Source organism: Salarias fasciatus, chromosome 11 (genome assembly GCF_902148845.1).
Source record: "Salarias fasciatus chromosome 11, fSalaFa1.1, whole genome shotgun sequence".
NCBI classification, from domain to species: domain Eukaryota; kingdom Metazoa; phylum Chordata; class Actinopteri; order Blenniiformes; family Blenniidae; genus Salarias; species Salarias fasciatus.
Genome location: NC_043755.1, coordinates 18,910,990 through 18,929,395, shown reverse-complemented (window position 1 = coordinate 18,929,395; position 18,406 = coordinate 18,910,990). Strand labels below are relative to the sequence as shown.

Below are 18,406 nucleotides of genomic sequence, written 5' to 3'. Positions count from 1 at the left end.
TGGTCAGTGCAAAGCTCAGAGGGGCGGGGAGGTTTAAGGGTGAGAGGAGGTCACTTGGGAATTTGCATTGCTCAATCGTCATCAGAGTCGTCGGCTGCACCGGTGATGGTGTAGGTCTGTTCTTGGTGGTCCATCTCTAGCACATCATCTTCATTTTTCACGGTTCTGTAAAAGACAACAAAAATTAAGGTTGAATTGAGGCTAAACTGATCAAAAGAACCATGGTCCTAATTATATCCCAAAGGAAGTTAAAATAAATTAAGTTACTGCTTTCTTATATGGTGTCTTATTTCCTGAGCCTGAATGCCACATTTAAAGAAGATCTACTTAGGATGATATAGATAATACCTCATCAGGTACCTTTACCTAATAAGTACCGTCCTTCTCTCCGTCAGCTCCACAGCCTGCTCTGCATAAGTCTCAATGTTGCCGTCATAGCCATCGGATCCATATCCAAAACCGGCACCACTTGAGGCGCCCTTTCCCCCACCAATCCTTCCCATCCCCCCTCCCCCTGACAAAGCAAGCCCCGCATCATCTCCTCCTTCAGTGAATGCACTTCCAGCTGGACCCACACCACTGCCCTTCCCTCCATATCCACTTATCCCTCCTGGAGTCCCTGCACTCAAATGGTCTCTTTCTCCACCAGACCCAATGCCAGAGCTGCCGATGCCACCTGAACCTGCAGTGCCACTGCCCACACCCATTCCAACCCCAACTACACCACACTCACCCTCTCCCCCTATGCTGAAACCTAAACCTTCCACACCACCAGCACCAGTACCCAAACCTGCAGGACCAGTACCCACACCCTTAGCACCCATGCCACCAGCACCCATATCACCAGCACCCAAGCCTCCAACACCCACCCCACCGGCACCAGCAACTATGCCACTACCAGCACCCACACCATTCATTCCTTCAGGCCCCACCCCACCAGCACCAGTAGCAAGACCAGAACCAACACCCACACCCACTCCAACAACACCCAACTCTCCAATACCCACCCCACCAGGACCCATTCCACCAGGACCCATTCCACCAGTACCGACTCCACTAGGACCCACCCCACCAGTCCCGACTTCACCAGGACCCATTGGACCAGGACCCATTCCACCAGGACCCACCCCACTGGGACCCATTCCAACTGTACCCACCCCACCAGGACCCACCCCACCAGGACCCATTCCACCAGCACCAACTCCACCAGGACCCATTCCACCAGTACCCACCCCACCAGGAACCATTCCACCAGGAACCACCCCACCGGGACCCATTCCACCAGGACCCACCCCACCGGGACCCATTCCAACTGTACCCACCCCACCAGGACCCATTCCAACTGTACCCACCCCACCAGGACCCATTCCATCAGGACCCACCCCACCAGGACCCATTCCACCAGCACCAACTCCACCAGGACCCAGTCCAACTGAACCCACCCCACCAGGACCCATTCCACCAGGACCCACCCCACCAGGACCCATTCCACCAGGACCCACCCCACCAGGACCCATTCCACCAGTACCAATTCCACCAGGACCCATTCCACCAGGACCCACCCCACCAGGACCCATTCCACCAGTACCAATTCCACCAGGACCCAGTCCAACTGTACCCACCCCACCAGGACCTAGTCCACTGGGACTCCTTCCACTTGTACCCATCCCATCAGGAACCATTCCACCAGCACCCACCGCACCAGGACCCATTCCACCAGGGCCTGAGCCTCCAAGACCTGGGCCAGTCATTCCTGCAGCACCCACTGCTCCAGTTCCACCACCAGAATGCAGACTACCAGCACTAGCTCCAACACCTCCTCCTACACCTCTACCAGTCACGTCTATCCCACCTGCCCTACCAGTAGAGCCCCTCCTGTCGCTAGTACCTTCAGCTCCCAGTCTTCCACTCAAGGATCCAATTCCTCCGCCTGCCATGCCACCACTCATTCCTCCTGCACTCCCCATACCTCCAACAATCCCACTACTGGCTCCTGTAATTCCACCCACACCACCCAAGCCTATTCCACCACTACCCACTCCTCCACTACTGAAGCTCACCCCAATACCAATGCCACTTGTGCTACAGCTGGTAAGTGACAAAGTTTGCATCATGCCAGCAAGCCGCAGGTCTTCTCCCTCTATCAATTTTCTGCAAAAGAAAAAAGTAATGATTAAAAAGCATTTATTCAAAGCATATCGATTGATGACTTGACGGCTTTTCTTTTTACCGGTAGGTAGTGATCTCGATCTCCAGGGCCATCTTGACATTCAGGAGGTCCTGGTACTCACGTAGGTGCAATGCAATTTTCTCCTTGGTAGTTTTCAGCTCGAGCTGCAGTGCTTCAATGCGAGCCTATGGGAAAAGTGGTGTACCATTGCGGTAACGTGTTTCTGATCACGAGAGCAGGTGTTTATGACCAACTCTTCTCTGATCAGGTGTGAACCCTGGAATAACATGAGTCCATGCTCACCTGCAGGTCTTCTAATTCCTTCTTGTACTTTTCCTGCAACTCCCGGATTTGAGCTTCAAGAGCTTCACTTCTGGTATTCAGGCCATCCATGTCACGTTCCTTGCCTTGGATCTGCCAGTATTTTCTCATAATAATGAACATTCAGTGCACGATATTCACACCCTTTCAATTATTTTTTACACTCACCTCTTTCTTGGCTCCAGCTATTGCCTCTCTAGCACTTCGAACTTTATCAACATGTCCGGATGTCTTTTTGGTTATATCCTCAAACTTGTTTTTGTACCATGAATCCATTTCCTAGCAATAAGGAATGTATATTTTAAACATCATTGGTATCAAGCAGAGGTCTGCAAACCTGCGGCTCTGGAACTACATGTGGCTCTTTAGTCCCTGTGTATAGCGGCTCCATGAAGGCTTCACGACATGATACGTGAATAAACATTTAACTTATTTTAAAATTGTTAAAATTAAAAATTGAAATTAAATTATTATATGATTCGTTACTCTTGGTTCAAAAGGGATAAAAAGGTACAAGTAAAATTGGGAAAAAAATAGTGAAAACCACAAGAAATGGGGGAAAAAAGATATAACAGCTTAAAAACCTGAAATGTCTGCGATTTCTAAAAACATACAGAACTGTTTAAAAAAGGCAAAATGGCTAAAACAGCTAAAATTTCAGAACTGTCAACAAAAAAGCTTGGAAAGTAGAACAAAACTGTTAAAATCAGGTACAACAACTGGTTCAGTGTAATAAAATGTTCACTATTCTGAACTGTAGTTAAAACTTCATGAATACACTATAAGATATAGTTTTTGTTTGTGCACCAAAACCAAGTGTGAAACTTTATGAGCTGCATTCGCCTAATTTTAATTTTTAAATGTGCTTTATGGCTCCAGAACAGCTTGACTTCAGAGAAAATCACTAAAATGTCTCTTTTGGTCATAAAGTTTGCAGACCCCTGGTATGGAGGAACTGAATGCATATGTTCAACAATTTAATCCCATCTTTTGTGTTCGAAGTTTACCTCGAGATTTTTGGCTGCAATGTCATCGTACTGCTTTTGGATTTGTTTCAGAGAACCAGCCAGATCAGGCAGGGCAAAGGCACTCTCAGCTGACGCGTGAGCTGCATAGATTTGCTTCATGAGCTCATCAATTTCCTGGAGAAAAAGAGATGTGAAGGAGTAAACCAAAGAAACTACCGAAGCAGTCCACACACAAAGACAATTTCCACCTGCTGATGGATCCGTTTTAGGAATTCAATTTCAACTTCCAGCTGCTCCAGCTTCTTCTCCAGGGCAATGCGTGAGGAGGTGGCTTTATCGACATCCTTAAGAACACAATATTTTTTATGTGGGTTTGTCTGTGCAACTGAACTTTAAGGAGAAGTTCAAAGAAAACGATGCATGAATGGCACTTACTGGACGGAAGGCTTCGATGTCCAGCTCAGCCTTCTTCCTCTGCTCCAATGCCTCTTCGTATTTGATTTTGATTGCCTCTAGTTGAGCAGCTGTGGATTCCTTTGCCGCCAAGGAAATGTCCTGAAAGCCAAGAATCCATAAGTAATACGCTTGTCTGTTGGATTTGAAGGTGAGTGCAAGGGTTTATGTGAATTATATTTGCATTTTCTATTTCATGTGTGTGTGTGTGTGTGTGTGTGTGTGTGTGTGTGTGTGTGTGTGTGTGTGTGTGTGCGTGTGTGCGCACGCGAATGCATAATCAAGTCATCTCAACTGTGCACAAAACACAGGCGATGACAGCTGCTCTCCATGACACCCTAACGCGTTGAGGCGCCTCTCCATTTGCCTGCCAGAAATAAGCCTGTTACCAGGTAAAGAACCTTGAAAACACCAAGTTGACGTCTTGTATCGTTGCTTGGATGGATCCTCCACAGATCAGTGAGGTGTAAGATTCACGCCCTATTGAACAACTGAAGAGGAGAAAAGCAACGTGGGGAATTTCTGTCTCACCCGCTGAACTCTCATCTGGTCAGCAATCTTTTTCAGCTCCTTCAGCTGCTCCTCGTACAGCAGGCGCAGGCCTGATGGCTTCTCAAAGCGGTTGAGGTAGGCCTCAATCTCAGCTTCCAGTAATTTGTTCTGCTGCTCAAGCGAGCGAACCTGCAATCCCGTGAAATTCATCAGAATTGAGCATCGTTGAGCTGAATGACTTCATACACACAGTAATGCCATCCATTGTTTTTTTCTTCTTTTCCTCAAGAAGCAGTTTTAAGACTGGTAACATAGATGTATACGCTTTTACCTTGTTGATGTACACAGCCAGTCTGTCATTGAGTATGATCATCTCCTGCCTTTCACTCGTGCGGGTGCTGAGAAACTCCTGGTTTTCTGCAGCGGCCACATCCAGATCCATGACAGGTTCTCCACCGGGCCCAACACACACCATGGCTCCGGCAGCCACACTGCAAACACATCGTGAATTCACATAAGAGCCACTGCGAGAAGACACAATACAAAAATTGTCCCTAGGAAGGCCTGCACAAACTCTAATTCTGTGTGTATGAATGTGATGGCACTTACCCTGCTCCCATCACGCGGGACATGCGAGCGGCCGAGGCCGTCCTTCGACCCACTGACTCCATCCGCATGCTGCCGGCCCCGGCTCTGGAGTAGCCGGCGGAGCCATTCCGGGCGTCTCTCCTGACGGGGGAAGGGCTGGAAACCCTGACCTGGTAGGTCGCGCTGCTGCTGCTGCTGTCCTCAAAGTGACGGCGGTAGGAAGAGATTCTCTCCGGGCTGCGGCTCATGATCGCTGTGTCAGTGTCTTTTTGCTACTTTTTTTTTTTTGTTTCGTTTACTGCACTGCCACCGCTGCTCCACCTCCCGTGTTTGCACTCCCTGACTGTCAGGCTGATCTGAGGTTTTATACCCCCCCTATTGCCAGTCATGCTTCTTCTGTGCTACAAGACAGCCCAGTTCATGATCCAACACCTGTGGAATCTCGGACCTCTGCACCAAAGCACGCTGGACCTGCTGCTCGGATATCTGTCATCAGCTTGTGAGGCGCAAAACAGGGCTGGGTTAGTGAGCGACTGTGTCAGTCTTTCCTCTAAACACAGATACCGATCGCATCAAAGTCAACATTGTATTATGTTTTGTCTGGTTACGGTACACCAGACCACCTCAGTGTCCAGCGTTGGGCAGCAGACAAGACAAGACAAGCAGGGAGGCGGGCGGGCAGGCAGGGTCCAGGCGGCCACTGCTGCCAGTAGGTGCAGCTCTGATGTGATCTGCTCTGATGGGATGAGGGACTTTAATTGAACGCTGAGCAGAAGCTGGAGGGTGACCTGATGAGGCCGGGGCTGCATGAGAAACAAAGATATCTGGCAAGATTTGACATAAATTAGTACTTATTAGTCTGGTCTAGTTCCAACATATTAAAACCGGGGGTATGCAAGGGGGAGAAGAAAAAAGGAAAATGGAATTAACTGCTAGAGAGGGAAAATAAGGAGGCAGGAGGGAAGGAGGGGGATTATAGTCTGGAGTTCACGGTTGACATGACGCAGTGATAAGAGGACACAAAACAGTGCGCAGGCCTGTTCTTCTCTGACATTTACAGGGTGACTTTGTCAGTTGTCAGACAATAATGGGATTTACTGTAAATAATAACCACCAGCAACATTGACCTTTACATTGAATTTCACCCAAACTACAAATCTTCCAAAACTTTGAGGATATTTCTTGTGGCATTTCATAAAAAACACCCCGCATAATTCAGTTTCTGAAACTTTTTCTCACTGTTCCTTGTAAGATCTTGTCTTGATGGATGAAGTGAGCGTCTATTCCTTCCCATTGACCTCACATTTTGCAGCAACGTGGGACTTTTGGGATGTGGAGGAATCTTTCAGTTATGTGAGCAGTCGACTCCACTGATCAGCTCATAGCAAGGCTCATCATGATGGCATGTTCTAATATATGTTTATGAGGCTTCATCTACCATATTTCATTACATTTTACTACAACATTCTATTTTGACTTCACCACTTGAAGTGCATGCTAGTGTTTAAGTTTTTAGAAGTGATCTTCAAGGGATGCATTTCCCTTAGTTTCCTGGGATATTCCACTTTAATAAAAACAAAAAGCCAAATGTTTTATAGTTTATACTCACTTAAAATTATGTAAAAATCTAACTGAAAATTCATAACTCCATAAACATATTTTATTTTTATGATTAGCTTCTGGTCACAAGATGCCTCATTAGTTTAGATTTCCTCGCTTTCCTTCGCTGTGTAAACTGAAATGAACCCTTCAAAATATCTGATGTCAGGAATCATTTTAACACCCCTCAAAAAAGTGAGAACAGTTTGACCTCTAGAGTAAGAATGTGAAGACTGCCTTTCAGTTAAAAACTATTTACTTCACTAGCAGTGATCCATGCAGTTTAGACATTTTGCTGTAGGAACAACAGGCACACCATGATCTTCACATTAAAAGGGACTTTATTGATTTATATTTTACATTTCTAAACAAAGATGGAGACTGAAATGTCATTAAATTAATTACATGGCATTGGTTGGTGTGAATCACAGTCTGGGGTGATGGTTTATTAGTCAAACCAAGCAAAAACAGAAATGCAAAGGGCTTTATTAAGGAGTTCATCTGGGGTACAAAAGAGTATGAAATAAACAACTCTCGGCACAAACCATAAATAGAGTGAAAACTGAAATAAATGAAGCGCGTTGGGAAACTTGTGTTTAAAAGAACATAATTTCACATTGATTCTGGCTCATTTTGTATTTTGTTTTTCACAAGTAAAAAATTAATCATGAGAACTTAAAGACAATAGTTTAAAAAGGAGGCTTCCCTCACTTACATGCCAGTCAATGTGAGTAGCAATAGTATTAACACCTCCGACGCAAAGCATTTACTCATGCGTCAGCATCCTTCTGTAGGAGGTGACTCAGTATCAACAAGCTGCTCTCAACTTTTCTGATAATCTTGAGTCAGCTTCACCGGAAAGAACAAGAGTTCAAGTTATTATGAGCCGATTCTGTTTGTACTTTCACCTTGAGCAGTAAAACAGGGCCGAGGTATTGAACAAAGTCCGTGTCTGAGGTCAACGCGCTGCGGCGGAGGCATTCTTCTCTGTTGAAAACAGACCAACTCATTGTCACAAATGATGAAGGAACCTGTTAATGTTCCCTGGAGCGTTGGTGGCAAATTCATACCCAGACACAGGAGATATTAGACACGGCGCTGCAACACAGTAGATCATCTCTGACACTGCTGCTGTCACCGCAGCAGGCCTCTCTGTGTCTATTTATAAGTTATCCAAATTAATGCGTCTCCCAACCTTTTGATTCAGATGACTTGTCTTTCACATGTAAGAAAAACAACACAAACATTCTCCCAGTAAATAAGTGTTCAATTTTTAGTTAAATATTGGCAATTCTTGAACTTGACTGTCAAGCTGTTTTATATTTACAACACTGCAGAATGAAAAGTTGCAACAGTTCATAGTAAGCAGTACAAGGCTGTGAATCACACACAGTTATGAAGTCTTTTGCATAGATAATGTGGAGACATGTTCATTAGCACTTTCTGTACATTCTTTGAGGTTAGTTGTGTTACTTCTGAGATTTTAAATACGCTGTAAAGGCTCACTGAAACAAATTTACATGTAACTTCAAGTAATATTCCTGTGGTTTTGACAGTTTCAGTAGCCGTGTGTTTGTTAAGCCCTCTGATTCCACTCTTTGGGATTCTCACATGATAATATATGGTAATAATATATAAAAAAAAAACCTTCAATCACTGTTCTTGAAACCACGAAAGAACAGCCTGCAAAGATGCTTAACAAGACTTTCTGCTACACACTCTCACTCTTGACAATAATCTGTGCTCGCTTTAAAAAAAGCAGCTTAAAATGTTTCTTTTTTTTCCCCCGATATCCTTGGATCACTTATGCTGTTCGTTTTTCTCCCAGTCTTTCCATCCTCCAGGGTAATTCTGAGCACTGAAAAGGAAGATAAGAAGAAGCAAACTTAAATTTAAATTTTGTCACGTGAAGATGACGACGACATACTTGACAGTACTGTAGACATTTCAATCCTAAAGTACCGTTCTTGAGTTTTGGGCAGGTGTTATATAGGGGTATTATTCATCGAGTGATACCAGTGGGAGAGTGGCTGATTGGCTAAATATGTTTATTAAATAGAAGAAGAAAATTACCCCAAGCTTACAGTGTTTATTAGGAACTACTCTTAACGTATAGGAGAAGATGGAGTCCATAAAGTGATGGTGTGGGTTTATATGAAGGGATATAATGATCGTAATTACAATTCGTAATTAGTTTTCTCTGATATTAAAAAACTACCTCTGTCAGAGTGTGTAGAGAAGAACTAAAGCTGCTCAAAAAGCTAATGATGGTCACAGTAAACACTGATGTTCCTCCTGTTGATTCGTTTTGCATTAAATGACAAAAAGCTTTCTATAAAGTCCACCACAAGCAGCTGCATTGTTTTGCACAATGTTGTCAGTGTAATAAATGTGTCCATAAAGCCGCATGATAGGTGGATTTTGTGTAACAAGAAGGCAGTGACCTCAACTTGTCTCCTGATTACTCAATCATAAATATGATTATGGCTGTTCCACTAACCTTCATGAAATTACATAAGAGTTAAACACTAGCAAGACAGCAACCTTCCACAAAGCTGTCGTTAGATCATGCACAACAGCTAAATGAATAATAAATTTGATTTGAGATATTTGCCCACCCTTTATATCCCAGTGATCCAGCTGTGTCGAATGCCTCCTTGCTCCTGATTCCTGCCAGACAACTGAACACAATGTTATCTGTCCGCAGAGGCATTTCACCACCGTACTTCTCCTTGAACTCCTCGGGCCCCAGCTGCAGAGCTGTTTTCACTTGTCCCACTGTAACGTCGCAGAAGCACAAAGAGAGGCCAAATGGTGAAACTGGACATTTTTCACTTTGGTGTTCTCGGTAACTGCTGTGAGTCGCTTCTATAACTTATACATCAAACGTAAGGATCATTGAGGGAACAATGGCAATATGAAAGCATATCCTTAGGCTTATCATTTAATAAAGTGAATTACACCATTAAAGCTTTGTCTGAAACAATTAAGTGATATAAGGTTGCTGTTTCGATTTTCTGCAACATTTTCTATTTTCTTAGTAAATTATTGAAAAATTTTTCGATTCAGTAATAAAAAAGTGAGAGTATTCTAGAAAAGTACATTGTGGTTCCAATATTTTACCACCACAGCTGTCAGTGTGCATGAATCCACAGATTTTACTAAATCTGATAAAGATAGATTATCTAAGAAAGGTTTAGGGATGACTTCAGTTCAGGGATTAAACTTTATTCAGCTTCTTTATATATACTTTACACTTGCAATAGCTAAAGCTAAAAAATGTGTTTTCGATAAAGTATACACAACCAAAACCGTTACACAGTGTCAAACACAGTCATAGGTTTTTGTGAATCTGGACACTTGTGATGCTCAATGGGGGAATATTGGCGAAAAGATGGGAGTATCAGAGAGCAGGTGGGGGGTGAAAGGGACTCACGGGGCACGTTGATGGATCCGGGGATGAAGCCATACTCCCGCAGCTCCCACGGCTCCCGCACATCTATGACCACAGCGCTGCGGCCAGCCAGGATCTGCTTCAGCTGTTCGTAGGTCACATCCGTGCTCTGCGGCCCAGAACTGAAGCCTCTGTCTGAAAGTAACAGAAACAGCATGTAGCCAAACAACGCCAGTCTGTAAACATGACGGGAAGTCAGGAATGCGAGACTCACTTCTGCAGCCGGGGTGAGTGTTGACAATAGTGCACACAAGGCTTCGTCCTCCCCGGACGGAAGACCCAGGCAGAACGGGGCGGTTCCACAGGAGCCGGGGCACGACGCCTGCAAACCTCCAACACCGTCTAAGAGCCATACGTGGTCTCACAAAGCCCACAAATATCCTGTTTATTAACGACCCTCAGTTACTCTGCAAAGTGCAACTACTAAAAGTCAGACACAGCCAAGCATCGAGTGCGCATGCGCAAATGTACGGATTCACCTTAAGGACAAAACTGTCGTTCCGAAGAAGCTCTTCTTGTTAGGGAAAAGAAAAAGAAAAAGCATTGACTTTGTATTTAAAAGGCCAAACTACTAAGTAGCTATGTGTTTTAGGTTTAGGTTTTAGGTATTTAAATCAACTGCAATAAGGTATCATCATGAATATATCCAGGAATGCATTCACGTAAAAATGGAAGAATTGGAATAACTTTTTTCTGCCGTTCCGCTCAATCTAATTGTTATTTTTTTTTGCATACAGTTAATGTCATGAATGCAATATGAAAACATTTTCGAGATCTATGGTGGGTGCATGAATTTTATTAAACCACAGTCTACTTCTTATATGCTCCATGTCCCGTTATCTCGAGATTTCCATGTGTACCTGAACGCAACATATGTCCCTGTCGAGCCGCCATACTGCGTCATATGTTGACTAATGTTGTTGATGGAACCGAAAGCCTGACAAATATCTACAAAGTCAAAGACACGAAAGGAAAGTTAGTCACATAGGTCCTCTGTTTTTATCGGGACTGATTACTTCCGTCTACAATGTCTTAATATATCTGCGTATTGTTGGATACAGCACACGTGTTGGTGATTTATTTATTCTGAGAAGCTAATGCAGCTAGCTTATCTGCTAACCTGGACAGTTGACATCTCACTGTTGGCTTCACATTAGCTAACACAGTCAACAGAGGAGCTGACTTAAAGAGGTGAGTTTACATTGCTATTACATCTGAAAACATCCTCATTCACCGCTTTCTTTTTTAACCACCCACTATACTACGTCTGTATTCAGCTAAAATTGATTGTATGAGGGGAGCTGAGGCCTTCTTCCCGTGTCATGAACTAATGACACCTAGGTTCTGTCACTCAGCTGTACGAGTATTATATCTTTGTATCGTTTTACTCGTATCTTTGTGACATGCCACATACACATCGTTTGACTCCCCTACATTGTATATTGGATAAAGAGTGCACACATGGTTTAAACACCTGTTTCGTGGTAAAAGTAACCTTAATGCACTTACTTAGTTTTAATTGATAAGGGTCACATAAGCCAAGTGATCTTGCTCTTGTAGAGTTAGAGCTTTATCTATTTCAGACTACATCAGTCTTACAGTAAGTCAAATGGAAACCTTAGGTATCTGCTGTGGCACAGATTTCAGTCATTACAGTTTGAAATAAGGGCGTCCAATCATCCCCTTTAGCCTCCTTTAACCGTAATTAGAGACACATGGCCGTGCCTTTCTGCTGATGCTACATGAGATTTCAGAGCAAATCAGCTTTATTTCTGTTGTTTGGAAGTAAAAATTCCAGCTAAGAAGTTGTTCATTTCAAATGATATGGTACGATTAAATGCGACAATTGAAGAATCAAACTGGCTGACAAAATTGGGCCAATGTATTTTTTATAGCGGTTGATGCTCTAAGGGCAGAGTTTGTCTGGAGTCTTGATGTGAGGAGGCTGCAGTGCTCCCGGGAAAAGCCATCCAGACTGAGAAACAGCTTCTACCTGGATGCAGTCACACTGCTCAGAACTGTTCTGTTGCCCAATGCTAAATACTGCACCATAACAATGTGCCTAACATTAACACGCCATTATCCACCATGACTGCTACTGTACTTGAAGTGACCACCACTGTAAGATGTTGCTGCTGCTGCATGTTGCAGATTTTTCTGTCTTAACCTGGGATCTGTTTCATTCTTATCACATCACATGATTCGAATCACAATAAAAGGAGTTTGAAAGCTGCACATTTTCTGACACCAGTATATACTTATATGCCAATCTATCTGTTCATGTTCCTCTTGACTTCAAACTGGATTAAAAAGATAAAGCTGAAAACTTGATCTAATTGTGTGATCCAATGCTTATGATTCCCCCTTATTCCTTTCTGTTCGAGCTCCAGATGCGGCTGAAAGACCCCTTTTCTTTGAAAGCCGCCGACATGACTAAGCGGACTAATAAGCCGAGGAAACCTCGAGATGAGGATTCATCTGATGAAGTCAGCGGTAAGTCACTGCAACAGCATCAGGCACTGGGCTGATATACACCCAGTTATGAATTACGATTGGATGCAGTCCTTTGTCTCACTTAATAGATTATTGCAGTATTGCTTTGATCATTTTGGTAAATTTTCCTAAGCAGTTCCACTAGATCTGAGCTTTCACATTGCAGTTAATGTGTTGTCAAGTAATTGCAATGTATTATTGCAAATTTTTGTTGTAATTAGGACTGACATGCCAGCATGTGAGCAAAGCGGTTGACCTGAGCTCCGTGAAGAAGTCGGTCCTCTCGAGTGTGTGGTTGGTGTGCTCTGAGTGCCTGAAAGAGAGGACGATGATTGATGGAGAACCAGCAGCTTCCCACGATGTCCTGGTGTGTTTAAAGTGTGGTTTCCAGGTGAGATTAATTTGTGGATGATTACATGTGAGACTAGCAGAGATCTTTTGACTGAACATCACTGAGCTGCTTCAAAATTCATTTCAAAGATGCTTCAAGGTCAAGATCTTCTAAAGACAAATACCAAAAAAAAAAAAGTTCCCAAAGTCATCATGATAGATGATTGAAATATGGGCAAACATTTTAAGTTCCACAAAGTTTGAAACAAAATGCAAGTTGTCTCCTGGGAGGAAGAAAGCAACTGCAACATACAGCATACTCTGGGGCTGAACAGCAGTCAGTGTCTTTTTAAAGTTGAGCATCAGCAGATTTTCATGGACTGATATAATTATTTGGCTCTGCTGCTCATCAGGCAAATGCTCCTCAATATTTTAGTGCATTTTAGAAAATGCGTCAAAATGTTTTTATTCCTGAGAAGTATTTTTTCACTTAGCCATAATATACCAAACATATATTGCTTCTTTATATTATGTAGATTGATTTCTTGTAAAGTTTTAAAACAATGTATTTGATCTAAAAAGTTCTAACTCAACAAAAATATGTTTTTTAAAAAAAGAGGAGGTGTATTTTCTAAACATGGCCCTGCTTCCTAAACCAGAATGTGTTTTAATGTCTGTTGACGATTGTCTTTAAGTTGGCTTGTTCTGATGAATTTGTCACAGGGCTGTAACCAGTCAGGGATCCAGCACGCCGTCAAGCATCACCAGGCTTTCCACCCGGAGTCACACTGCATCACTATCAGCTTGAGCACGTGGAAGGCCTGGTAAGTAACCTTGGAAGTTCTTTGTTGATCTGTCATTGAGAAGCCGAGACTCCACACCGCTGTGGTTTGTTTCTCAGCTTGTAACTGCATGTGTCAAGTGTGGGTGCTTACATAGAAAACAATAGGAGCCGGCTGTGCATCTGAGCGTGTCCTGAGTGAATATTGACAATAATAACATAATTGCCACAATTATAAGCAAATATGTAATAAATAGTTCTAATTGTGTGATTTTTTTTTTTTAAATGCATTTCATTCTGCTGTTGTATTTGTGTTTCTCAATGACTTTGCACTTCATTCAAGGAATTCTGTTTCCTCTCACTTGTCTCGTCGTGACAGGTGTTTTGAATGCAATGAGGAGCTCTCCACCCACTGCAACAAGAAGGCTTTGGCTCAGACCCTGGATTTTCTACAAAAGCACTCCGTCAAGGCAACATCAGGTAGGGTTTTGAACAGAATCCTCACTCTCTGGCCACCCACTGATGTTTTAATTTGACTTCCACAAAAACATACATGGTTTCAGGCTGAAGGCTGAAGTTAATAAGTCCTGCTTTGATCCTGTTGTTATATTGGACAAATATAGAAGCCATCTAGTGTCCAGTTCAGTGAGGTGCCATGTTATTCAAATTAGTTACATCTTTACTTGACTGTAGAAGTTAGACTTCCTTCAGGAGTAAGTTGACTGTAGTACACCTGCTCCCCCTGGTGGCAGTGATCACCTGAATCAAAGTATCCATTTGCTTAGTCTGAGGCAACATGTGAATCAAATAAAGACAGGAGTGTTAATAAGTCATCTGCTGCCTCTATTCAAATAAAAAAACCTGATAAAGATTTGTAAATATATTATTTTTGATGAATGCGACTGCTTCTATCTCAGAGGACTGTGTGATATAAAAATGTCATGATGATTCCTGTTTCTCAAAAGACAGATTGAGGAAGAATCTGAGTTTAGAGAGAGTTTGGGATGAGTTGCCTCAGGTGACGTTCATGCTAGCATCGGACAGCTTGACGTCTTATTTTCATTGGTGTCCTTTGACCTCGCTCAGGCCACCTGAGCCCTCCTCGCCCAGTAAGTCAACCATGTAGATGTCAGCCCCCTCTATCTATCACACACACACACACACACACACACACACACACACACACACACACACACACACCCCTTCTGTTCTTGCCTCTCTGTGCGTCTCCCGGCACACTGGGAGACCTCCTGCCGACTGCAGCCGATCAGGGTGGTGGACTTCACCGCATGTGGTTTCAGTGGCCGGCTCATCGTGGCCCCGCCGCCCGGTGCCGGGCCGCCTGTGGCCAGAGGCCAGCCTGCCCGGACCCAGCCAAGCTGGTTCCCATCTCCACCGCGCTCGGTCGTAGGATTGATGCCGCAACTGCCCCCCCTCCACCCTCCACCTCACCCTCGCCCCCACCTCGCACGTCGCATGACTGCACATATTAGAGGAATTAAGCGCTTGAGCGATGCTTCCCGGCTGGGTTCCCTGAAGAACAAGAGCAGCTGCGTAGGGTTTGGCCTCTGCTCTGTCGTTCTTTGTCTTTCCATCGCTATCTGTTTCTGTCCCTCGCCTCCTCCGTGGAGCTGCTGTATGTCTCACCACCTCTGGGCCTGTGTGCTGCACTAGTGGGAGCCAGGGTCCTCAACAAGTCAGAGCGACTGGATCCCAACAGCTGGAGCGCGCTGACTCTCAAGAGGACACACACACAAACGCAGATACACGTTACACAGAATGTCTAAAAAAAAAACAAAAAAAAAAAAACTTTTGAGCCAAGCAAACATCCCATTTTTCTCCAGCTCGTGCTTTACACTCGGCTCTTTCAAATAGTTTTAAGTTTCAGTAATAATCTGAGTCGAAGTCCCATGGCACAATGTATTCTTTGCAGCTCAGAGCACGAGCTCTTCCAGGCATAATTAATCAGAATAACTTCTATTTTCCGAGCACATTACATACCTGAGGAGTTCTTACATTCTCGGCTTAAAAGGTGTTTTAAGAGTGTGTAGTTTGTGTGCCACAGGATACAGAGATTTAGGAACAAACAGGACCTCGGAGTACAAGGACAGATGTGTTCAGAATTTATACATACAATTGCCTGATGAATTCACACTATTTCATCGCCGATGTTACTCATCCTCTCCCAAAGTTTTGCTTCTTCACTACAATATGTTTCGGCTCTTGAAGATAAAGTCCTGTACACAATTTTTGATACTCGTTAGTAAAAAGCTGAAGTTTGGCAATTTGCATAAAGCCTTGCTCACTCTCTGAAATTTCCTAAGTGTCTGCATGAGTGGTTTCATAGAATGTGATCTGATATGCACACGAGTAAACCACAGTGACCCCAACAACATACTACACAAACATTTCATGTCTGTCGCCCTGACAAAAGCGAAGCAAATCTCGAGTCCAATGAGAAAAAAAAGGCTCATTGGAATCAGGAGTGAGCAAACCTGATGTTCAATCAAGCAAACAGGATTTGGGTCATGTATGATTCTGTAAAATAACCCAAAACGTTTTGCATTTATTCATGAACAGCATCTGCTGATGCTTAATTGTTGCACGCACTGTGTTCATGCTGGACATGAAACGTGACCAAGACACTATAATTTATGACAATTATGACATACAGAAAAAAATCTGCTCATTTAAGGATGCAGATCCTAATACCTTTTTAACAAATAGTTGAAGGGATATAATATAAATTCTGTATTTTGGGATAAATATTGCCATGCTGTGCCAAAAAAAAAAAAAAAAAAGGAAAAAACCAAAGGCACCTCATTCGATTTACATCAGACGTGGCGGAGCGACGCAAAATGTGATTGCAAATTATAAAAAAAGCTGAGTTAACAGCTAAAGATCTGATGTACTCACTGAAAATGGTTATTTGTGAGTCGAGAATGTGTAAAATACCAACGGTGTCCATGCAGAACAACACAAAGAAACCAGTTTTTTTTTTTTCATTAAAGATAATATCGAAGACCTCGATGCCATTGCATACCTGAGGTCTGTTGACGAGCTCATTCACAGTTCAGACACTGCTACACTGGTGGAATTGATCAGGAAAAACAACCTGGAGCTGTGTGCGACATGAAAATGTCACTCCGTCTCTACATAAATACATCACCAGTCAAGTATGGTGGTGGAAGCATCATCATTTTTGGCTGCCTCAAAGCCTGAATCTCTTATGTTGATGAAGGAGGAGGTGAATTCCGAGCTGCAGTAGGGCATCCTCGGAGACGATTCCAGTGTTTCAGCCCACCGGCTGAAATGCAGCAGCACAGAGACTCTAAACAGGGAAGTAAATCTCTTGTATAACGGCTTCAGTAAGCTTTTGGAGTGCCCCAGTCAGAAATCTCGACCTATTTTCAGCATTGATGTTGTGGAATTTTCAAGAAAGAGCATCCTAAAAGTGGATCCATAGAGGAATAATTCAAGGCTTCACTTACATTTTCAAAGCATTGCAGCTGCTGCTGCAGTAAAGATATGACATATGTAGATTATGTGACCGTGATTCAAATGACCATTGGCAAAAAAAAAAAAAAAAAAAAGACACCAAATAGGGTTCAGACAGCTGTTCTGTGTTGATAACAGATATACCGAGGTGGACAGTGGCTACCTACAGGTCTCCTACACCTTGCTTCTTTAAATTACCTGTCACCCTCCGTGCCACTCAATTGTCCCACACCGGTTGGCCGAATGGGTATAGAAGCGGGCATCCATTGTTGCGGGAAAATAGTCGGTTGTTGCCAGTTGAGGAGCTTGTGAAATTGCATTTCAGTGTGAAGGCCAGGTTTTCACAAGAAGCTGCTGTTGTACTCTGTTTTTTTTTTTTTTTCCTATAGACCTCAAGCACAAAAGAGCCCGGGCAAGGATTTTTTTCAAAATCTATAATAATTTTGTACAACAACAGCTCAGGGAAGAAAGAAAGTCGATTAACTGTGCTCTCTCACCATCAAGGCCTTCAGCTCAAGTGCCAGAGTCCCAGTAAAAAGCGAATTGACCTCAGGGAGCGAGACTCCAGCTTGTAACACAGCTGCAGAGTCTTTGTGGAGCAAATTAAAATGTTGGTTCTGAATAGACACCAGGGCTTGTTTCTCATTGGATCTATCAGTTCTGTCTTGTTTTACGGTTTTGATTGTTTTCAAATATGATAATGGTGTCACCATAATAAGTGCATTCTCATATTGTCCTGTTCATGAACAAAACATTATTGTCCAAATTTAAGCTATTGTTAGATTTTAGCTTTTGTCTTCAGTGCAGTCACACAGTTTATTTTGCCGTAGTTTTTGTAAGGCAGAAACTTTGGCTTTAAATATATGTTTTTCTGAGTAAATCTTGGGAGCTATAGATAAAAAATAAACCTTAAACAAATAGCGCAGAATCAGTGTGTCGTCTTAACGATTTATGAGAGAGAAGACACAATGGAAAATTCTTACTTGCTTTTTTGTAATTACTTTCAAAGAGGAAAATTTGCAACAAAAAAGTGTGTCCCTGTGTATGCCTCTGGCAATACACACACTTGCACACCTCCGCATCCCCTGCAAAGTCAGCGAAGTGGCTGGTTTTGAAGGCTGCTGGGGGAAAAAAAAAAAAAAAAAGGAATTAAATGGAGTCTCAGTCTTTTCATTTTGTAATCGGCTCAACTGTAATTGTAAAAGCCGTTCTGTCATCAGCTTTTAGCATAGTCATTAAATCAGACTTGCTTTACATTT

The 18,406-nt window shown here is 43.2% G+C and overlaps 3 protein-coding genes across 6 annotated transcripts in view; 1 reads left to right on the top strand and 2 right to left on the bottom strand.

Moving 5' to 3' along the window:
* Nucleotides 1–71: 71 nt before the first annotated feature.
* On the bottom strand, nucleotides 72–5,240 carry LOC115396509 (spidroin-1). Its single transcript, XM_030102400.1, has 11 exons — nucleotides 5,014–5,240; nucleotides 4,736–4,895; nucleotides 4,444–4,593; nucleotides 3,895–4,014; nucleotides 3,708–3,803; nucleotides 3,499–3,633; nucleotides 2,660–2,770; nucleotides 2,474–2,584; nucleotides 2,231–2,355; nucleotides 367–2,151; nucleotides 72–165 (listed from the first exon to the last, which is right to left on the bottom strand). Exons 1-11 carry the CDS (start codon nucleotides 5,238–5,240, stop codon nucleotides 72–74), a joined length of 3,114 nt encoding a protein of 1,037 aa, XP_029958260.1.
* A 1,674-nt stretch (nucleotides 5,241–6,914) lies between these two features.
* tstd3 (thiosulfate sulfurtransferase like domain containing 3) lies at nucleotides 6,915–10,495 on the bottom strand. Its single transcript, XM_030103698.1, has 4 exons — nucleotides 10,260–10,495; nucleotides 10,028–10,180; nucleotides 9,210–9,369; nucleotides 6,915–8,449 (listed from the first exon to the last, which is right to left on the bottom strand). Exons 1-4 carry the CDS (start codon nucleotides 10,396–10,398, stop codon nucleotides 8,392–8,394), a joined length of 510 nt encoding a protein of 169 aa, XP_029959558.1. The 5' UTR covers nucleotides 10,399–10,495; the 3' UTR covers nucleotides 6,915–8,391.
* Nucleotides 10,496–10,944: 449 nt separating this feature from the next.
* Nucleotides 10,945–18,406, top strand: part of usp45 (ubiquitin specific peptidase 45) — a 30,623-nt gene continuing 23,161 nt past the window's right edge. For 3 of the 4 annotated variants that reach the window (XM_030102393.1, XM_030102390.1, XM_030102392.1), the window contains exons 1-5: nucleotides 10,945–11,236; nucleotides 12,436–12,538; nucleotides 12,760–12,929; nucleotides 13,592–13,692; nucleotides 14,029–14,129. In XM_030102393.1, coding sequence (XP_029958253.1) covers nucleotides 12,436–12,538; nucleotides 12,760–12,929; nucleotides 13,592–13,692; nucleotides 14,029–14,129 — 475 coding nt within the window. In that variant the 5' untranslated portion in view covers nucleotides 10,945–11,236. Of the gene's footprint in view, nucleotides 11,237–12,429; nucleotides 12,539–12,759; nucleotides 12,930–13,591; nucleotides 13,693–14,028; nucleotides 14,130–18,406 lie in introns of all 4 variants that reach the window. The other variant, XM_030102391.1, reaches the window with a different exon arrangement.

Bases quoted from the DNA above. Each gene is read 5' to 3' on its own strand.
- LOC115396509 (XM_030102400.1), bottom strand. From the start codon at position 5,240: ATGAGCCGCAGCCCGGAGAGAATCTCTTCCTACCGCCGTCACTTTGAG. The intron at 4,896-5,013 runs GTAAGTGCCATC...ATGTGTTTGCAG, and splicing joins TCCCGCGTGATGGGAGCAGG to TGTGGCTGCCGGAGCCATGG. The intron at 2,771-3,498 runs GTAAACTTCGAA...CCTTATTGCTAG, and splicing joins TTGCAGCCAAAAATCTCGAG to GAAATGGATTCATGGTACAA.
- tstd3 (XM_030103698.1), bottom strand. From the start codon at position 10,398: ATGGCTCTTAGACGGTGTTGGAGGTTTGCAGGCGTCGTGCCCCGGCTC. The intron at 9,370-10,027 runs GTGAGTCCCTTT...GCGACGTTACAG, and splicing joins CGGATCCATCAACGTGCCCC to TGGGACAAGTGAAAACAGCT. The intron at 8,450-9,209 runs GTGGGCAAATAT...CTTCCTTTTCAG, and splicing joins GGATCACTGGGATATAAAGG to TGCTCAGAATTACCCTGGAG.